General features: G+C 34.2%; 1 protein-coding gene across 1 annotated transcript in view; it reads right to left on the reverse strand.

The window, feature by feature from the left end:
• VMP1 (vacuole membrane protein 1) overlaps positions 1–8,013 on the reverse strand; it is a 134,587-nt gene that overhangs the window by 59,501 nt on the left and 67,073 nt on the right. The window contains exon 7 of the mRNA XM_039247319.1: positions 4,826–4,957. Within this exon, the coding sequence (XP_039103250.1) occupies positions 4,826–4,957 (132 nt within the window). The remainder of the gene's footprint in view (positions 1–4,825; positions 4,958–8,013) is intronic.

Genomic DNA, 8,013 nt, shown 5'->3' on the forward strand with positions numbered 1-8,013 from the left:
TCCAAAGATGATTGAGCAATGATTTCCAAATTCTAAATTTAAAAAATGATTTTCCACTTAAATACTATATTCAGTTAATTGATTAAGTGTGAGTGAAGGCACAGCATTTTCAGCATTTCCATCTACTCATTCTTTCTCAGGAAGCTATCGTAGAATGTGTTCAACCAAAATAGGGAGTAAATCAAGAAAGAAGACAAGGAGTGCCTGGCTGGCTCAGTCGGTAGAGCATATGACTCTTGATCTCATGAGCTAGGGGTAGAGATTATTTAAAAACAAATGAAGAAGGAGAAAGGAGAAAGGAGAAAGGAGAAAGGAGAAAGGAGAAAGGAGAAAGGAGAAAGGAGAAAGGAGAAAGGAGGGGGGGGGAGGGGGAGGGGGAGGGGGAGGGGGAGGAAGACAACATGATGACAATGACAAGAGATCCAAACCAAAAAAGAATCAATGTGCAAAGAGAATCCAAGAGAATACCAAGTTCAGATTGCAGGACTGCAGTAGAAGGATGGTGGGCTCCAGAGTGATGATTCCAAGAAAGAAAATTTGATAATATTTTATAGGTATTACCAAGTGGGAAGTGATATAGTAAAGCGTTTTACAGAGCTGGCAGAAGGGAGAGAAGAGATTGAAAAAACTATGCAAATGAAAAAGTATTAATTCCAAAACAAAAAGTTAAAAAAAAAGGGAAAACAATGACAGTATATTAATTGACTGAACAGAGAATAATACTTATACCTGTTTGGCATCCAATCTACAGCATAAAAATGTAAAGCTGCAAGCCATCCTAGATTTACCCTAGGATCAACTTGCTGACTTTATAGAGACCAAAAAAAGGGAGTTTTCGAGATGTTAAATGACATATATTAATTATTGCTACAAATTACAGATGTATCAGCTGTTGTTACTGAAGATACTCAGCCTAGTCTATGGATGGACATGGTTTTAGCAGCTGGATATACCAGTGATGCTGGCATTCTGAGTTCTGGGTCTAGCTATACTTCTAAGTATGTAAAATTAGGGATGTAACAACTTCTAGATCTTAAGTTTTCTATAAAATTAGAAGAATGGTACTTTCCTATAGTACTTCAGTTAACAGAAGAGTCAGATTAGATACTGGATTTTAAAAAACATTAAAAACAATTAAAAAGTTGTTTATACTAGTAACAATTATTAGCATTAGTATAAGCATTATGATGAGAGGAAAAGAGACATAATATCTGGTTGACAGATAAGGCAAAGCAAATACCAAGGCCAACCTGTCTCTTTCCGCGTGTGCTCATAGCTCTTTGATTCATTTGTTTTATATTTGGTTATTTGGCTATTCTACATTCATATTCGAAAGTTTTGTCTTCAATTAAAAACCATAACTAACCTTAGTTGATTTCTACTGAATAATGCCTTTTTAAAAAGCCCATCTGTTATTAAGATATATGTTTTCCCTCCTCTATGCTAATGGTTTTTTTTTGGGTCTCAGATTCCACTGAGAAGAAAGATAAGAATATATCCCTCATAAAGTGTGTGTGTACTCAAAAATAACCTCAAAATGGATGAAAGACCTAATTATAAGACAGGAAGCCATCAAAATCTTAGAGGAGAAAACAAGCAACAACTTCTTTGACCTCAGCTGCAGCAACTTATTACTTGACATGTCTCCAAAGGCAAGGGAAATAAAAGTAAAAATGAACTATTGGGGCCTCATCAAGATAAAAAGCTTCCACATGGCAAATGAAACAATCAGCAAAACTAAAAGGCAACTGAAGACATGGAGAAGATATTTGCAAATGACAGATCAGGTAAAGGGTTAGTATCCAAAACCTACAAAGAACTTATCAAACCCAACACCCCAAAAAAGAAATAATCCAGTGAAGAAATGGGCAAAAGACATAATAGATGCTTTTCCAAAGAAGACATCCAGATGTTTCATGACACATAAAAAGATGAACATCACTCATCATCAGGGAAATACAAATCAAAACCACAGTGAGATACCACCTCACACCTGTCAGAATGGCTAAAATTAACAACTCAAGCAACAACAGATGGTGGCAAGGATGTGGAGAAAGATGAACCTTTTTACACTGGTGGTGGGAATGCAAACTGATGCAGCCACTATGGAAAACAGTATGGAGGATGGGGCGCCTGGGTGGCTTAGTCGGTTAAGCGTCCGACTTTCGCTTAGGTCATGATCTCATGGTTCGTGGGTTCGAGCCCCGCGTCGGGCTCTGTGCTGACTGCCAGCTCAGAGCCTGGAGCCTGTTTCAGTCTGTGACTCCCTCTCTCTCTGACCCTCCCCTGCTTACGCTGTCTTTCTCTCTCTCTCTCTCCTAGAAATAAATAAAAAACATTAAAAAAACAAAACAAAACAGTATGGAGGTTCCTCAAAAAATTAGGAACAGAACTACCCTACAACCCAACAACTGCACAACTAGGTATTTATCCAAAGGATACAGGTGTGCAGTTTCCAAGTGGCACATGCACCCCAACGTTTATAGAAGGGCTACTGACAATAGCCAAAGTATAGAAAGAGCCCAAATGTCCGTCGACTGATGAATGGATAAAGAAAATACGGTGTATCTTTTATATATATATATGTGTATATATACACACACACACACACACACACACACACCATGGAATATTACTCAGTGATCAAAAAGAATGAAATCTTGCCATTTGCAGCAACATGGATGGAACCATGGTGTATTAATGCTAAGTGAAATTAGAGAAAGATGAATATCATATGTCTTCACTAACATGTGGAATTTAACAAAACAGATGAACATAAGGGAAGGGAAGCAAAAATAATATAAAAACAGAGAGGGAGACAAACCATAGAGACTCTTAAATACAGAGAACAAACTGAGAGTTGCTGGTGGGGTGTTGGCTGGGGGGAAAACGAGTAAAGGGGTAAGGGGAAATAAGGAGGACACTTGTTCAGATGAGTGCTGGGTGTTATATGTAAGTGATGATTCACTAAATTCTATTCCTGAAATGATTTTTATACTATATGTTAACTAACTTGGATTTAAATTAAAAAAAAAAAAAAGACCAAGGAAAATATACTTGAAAGTCAAAGAATAGCAAAATAATGTTAGGGAAAGGAATTAAAAAATTTATTCAGATATATATAATAATTTTCTTATGGGTCTTCGTTTATGAGAGACATAGACTTTATTTATGTTATCTTATGAAAACCAGATCACATGAATAATGAAGAAATCCAGGAAGATGTTTATGAAACAATTTTGTTAGATTTTCTGTGTTTAAATATGTGCTTTTACTTAATCCACTCTCTGTAATAGCCACAGTAAATTATAGATTCAGTATTGGTTGTTTTAGGGGTAACATTTAAATACTTGTGTTATTTCTTTTTTTTTTCTTTCATAGTTTATTGTCAAGTTGGTTTCCATATAACACCCAGTGCTCATCCCAACAATACTTGTGTTATTTCTAATCATATTTTTAGTTTTAAGTAATAGCTTTTTTGGTCATAATGTGGTTTACTTTCTATTTTTTAAAATAATTATATGTACATATATAATATGTATTACTTCTTTTATATAAATGTTTATATTCATAATTACTATTTGTTCTTATTATAAAAAGAATTATAAAAAGTTTTGTCTCAAAATGTTACTTTTCCTGATTTTAAATATAAACACAGACTACTAAGTTAATTAAAAAAATATGTGTGTGTACTTATGTGGGCACATGCACTTATAAACACACAATAAGACAATTTTCCAAACAATTTCATTTCATAGGTTAATAAATAAATCTAGGAAGGAAGATGTATTTTATAGATAATCTTTCAAAAATTTTTTATATCCTTTTTATTTTTGCCTATGTTGATTTCTACTGTCATTCCTAAGAACTGACTCAGTTAACAATATTCTTAGGAAATTTTCCTGCAAAGAATGAAACAACTATCTTGTAACATTAAGATATAGGTTGATATACAGTTTATGCTCAGGTATAAAGGCCTCAGTCTTTCTTCCCTCCAACTGTTAAAGGGTAAGTTTATTGTAACTGCCATTCCTTTCTTTCTTTTCTTTAATATATATATATTTAAAGTAATCTCTATGCCCAAAGTGGAGTTCAAACTCATGACCCCAAGATCACAAGTTGCACGCTTTAGAGACTGAGCCAGCCAGGCAACCTTGTAATTGTCCTTTCTTTCTTCTTTCATGTTTATTAATTTTGAGAGCCAGAGAGCATGAGCGGGGGAGTGGCAGAAAGAGAGACAGAATCTGAAGCAGGCTCCAGACTCTGAGCTGTCAGCATAGAGCCCAACATGGGGCTCGAACCCATGGACCATGAGATCATGACCTGAGCTGAAGTTGGATGCTTAACTGACCGATCCACCCAGGCACTCCTGTAATTGTCTTTTCTTAAGAGTTCCCAAATAAATTCCTCTAAACATGGTAAACTATTTTGACATTATTCTTAGAAACTTTGGATTCATAGCCTGACCCACCTATCTGTCCCCCTTATTCAGTTGCTGGTCTGCTTGGTAATACTTAAAAACATAATGGACAAAGAATGTTACCGCTTCTAAACTTCACTGGCAACATCAACTTACCCTGGTTTCTGGCAAGGTGTTTCAGCTTAGTCTGAGTTGTCTTGTGAACTTTCTGTATTTCTCTATTCTAAAATCAAGATTATAACTGCTTTTATATTTCAGCTTTTCTAAATATTCTATCCCAATTCATGTATTATTTATTTTTACGCTGGCAGTTTTCTTCTTTAAAGTAACTATTACCAATTTCACCTTAGCCATAACTCCGTTAAGCACAATTAAAGTATTCTATTTTTTTTCTACTGTTCTTACCTGTGCAGTCTCTGCGTGTTCCAGCATTTCTTCGAATTCCTGATACTCTTCATCATCTGGCTCGGCCCCTGAGAGGCGAGCTGCCCTGGCCATGAAATATGGCGGCAGCTCTCCAATTGCTGTACCGATGCCCTATGTGCAACCAAAACATTCACATCAGATTCCATTCTCAACAGAAGGTTACTAAACAGCTTAAACTCTATATTTTTCCACATTACCAAAACCACATTAAGATGCATGTGTTAGGGAGGAAAGCATATTACTACACAATCAAGAGAACATGAGTGTGAATCCTGGCCCTAATACTGACTGATGCAAAGCCAGGTGAGATAATATACACTAAAGTCTTAGACAATTAATGGTGCATTGCAGACATTAAATTAACAAAAGTTCTCTACCATCTCTACTTATAGTCTGTGATTTCTGTCAGTTTTTTTCCTTTTTTTCAAATGATTTGGTAATGAGTATTCACTAGTACAACTTTTAGATAAAATTTTCTAGGAAATCTTCTGGTATTTAGGGTGCTGTTTTAATCCCAATATAATTTGTGTGTGTGTGTGTGTGTACAGAGTTAAAACTTTTAACAAATCGTGGTCAGGAAGCCCCTTGAAAACTCAACATTAGGATGGATAAATTTTCACCACAGGAAAAATGTTTATTTCCTCAGGACATTGAGTGACTCATGTTTCAGTCACTTTGTGGATTCTTGTTTTTGAAGATAATTTTTTTTCAATCAACTTAGGACATAGGATGAAAACAAAGGTAAGAGAATCAGGAACTTGGTTTGGACTTAAATGGCTTAAATACAAAATAAATAATAATGTAAAAGATATATAGTCTCTAGGAAAATTCTCAAATTTGAGCCATCCTTCTCTGCCGTGAGTCATAGTGAATGAAAAAGTTTTGTTAATTCTCAGAAGCAATTTTAGGTCTATTTGCTCTGTACTATGACTTTGTAAGCAAATGCCTTGAAAAGAATCCCCAAAGAACATTATCAAATTTAAATATTTCATGTTCACAGTGTTATATTCCAATGTGTGCAATCAGCAACTTCCAAATCAAACTGCATTATCCACATATGAAACAAGAGTTCTGAAAAAGAATATACTTAAGTGTCAAAAGAATCGGGCTTTAATATTTAATTAAAGAATGAAAAGAGAGAGAGAGAGAGAGGGAGGAGAGACATATACATCAAAGGATATATTTATAAAATACAAATCATATTTTGCTAAACAAAAAAAGTTAACGTTAGTCAACTTTGGAGGATGTTAAGAGAACCAACTTATTATTTAAAAAACAGGTAAATAAAGGGGAAAAACCCATTACTTATCCTCTCTTACCTATATGAGAGATATCTTGGGGTAACCAAATTGGTGATAAGGAGTTTTTCTTTATAAAAACATTCCAGTCAATAACCAAAGTAAAAAATGCTGTGATTGGGACCCCTATTTTATAATCCTTAATAAAATAATGGACTTGTATAACAATGGTGATAATACCACAAAAGGAAAGACAATTAGACATTACTGTAACTCACGATAGAAATACACAAGACTATCAAGTGTATTCTTGACAAGAAAAAAAATTTTTTTTCAAGCCTCTCAGTCTAACTATCAACTCACAGGAAACAGGGAACAGATAACCATATTTAAACTATACTAACTGGGATATAATTAGTAAAATCCAGACTGTGGGAAATTATATTTGACAAACAACCCAGTTTCAACAATAAATAAATCTGAAAAGACAAAGAAACACCGTCAGAAAAATCTGAATATTAACTGCTTAGCTGATCTAGAAAGCCTATTCCTAATTTCTCTTAGGTGTGATAATTTTTTTTTAAGTCCTATGATTGATATATTTGCAGATGAACTGTGATATGTTATTTAGGATATGATTCAAGATAATGGAGAGTCTACAGAGGAGGGATCAGATAAAACAGTACTAGTCAAGAATTAATATTAACTGAGTTTGAGTGATAATAAATTAATTATACAATTCTCTGTACCTAAAAAATTGTATTCATTACAAAAAGTAGGAAGTTAATTGCAACATTTTATTCAAAACATGAACTTCTCTTAAAACCCTTAACTCAAATGTTCAACAGTTCTGAAAGCAATCATATGATTCAAACTCATGACAAGTTTCCTTAAAGTTAAAAAGGAAGTAATAATGGGCTGAGATGAAATCAAGAGCTACATACTATCTTATACTTGGATGACCATATTTATTGTTATAGTTGAATTCTGCTCATGTTTTCCCACATTAGCAAGAAATAAGAATGGTGACCATGAGTGAATATTCTATTTTTTACACAAACAGATAAAAAAGCAATATAGTCATCCAGAGAGGTCCCCCAGAATACATTATATTCTAGACACAAAAGTTTATTTAGTTATCTCAAATTAGGTACTGAAGTCCCAATTTCATGATTCTTACCAAACAATTTTATAATTCTTGCAAAATCAAAACAAAAAACCAAAACAGAACTGTGGAACACTAAAAACTGTCAGCCTAGGCTTAATTAAGGGGAAGAAATAATGGTTTCCTTATTGCAAAAGAAAGAGACAAGTAGTTCTTAGTCAAGCAAGTTGATTACCTTGAAGTCCCTGCTTCTTGAATTGGAGATTTTAACACAAAATATGCAAAACCAAAAGGGAACTATCTTCCTGGAGTATCAATAATATTCAAAGATTTGGGGGAGGAGAAAATCCTTTATTTTCATGCTTTTAAAAAGTCTGTCAAGTGGATTCACAAACAAATCAGCAGAATTTTGCTTTTCCATGTTGGGAATCATAAGTTTAATAGTACAAATCTGGAGGGCAGAAAATTGTATATATGCTGATTCTCAGATATTATGGTAGTTTTGATAACCTATGTATTAATAATTTTTTAAAACAAAATAAGTGTTCTACTACATATTCCAATTACAAACATAAACCAGAAATTAAAAGCAGTCAAGTTAGGAGGGTAAGCTTGAAACCACTGAGAAATGCGGGGTTCTTACGGCAATGTTTAAAAAACAGTTATACCTTCTCTGCCTGACTTATTTCGCTCAGCATAACACCCTCAAGGTCCATCCATGTTGCTACACATGGCCAGATTTCATTGTTTCTCATTGCCATGTAGTATTCCATGGTATAGATAAACCACATCTTCTTGATCCATTCATCTGTTGATGGACACTT

The sequence above is a fragment of the Hyaena hyaena genome, unplaced genomic scaffold, assembly GCF_003009895.1.
Source record: "Hyaena hyaena isolate Hyena2069 unplaced genomic scaffold, ASM300989v1 scaffold_298, whole genome shotgun sequence".
Classification (NCBI taxonomy): domain Eukaryota; kingdom Metazoa; phylum Chordata; class Mammalia; order Carnivora; family Hyaenidae; genus Hyaena; species Hyaena hyaena.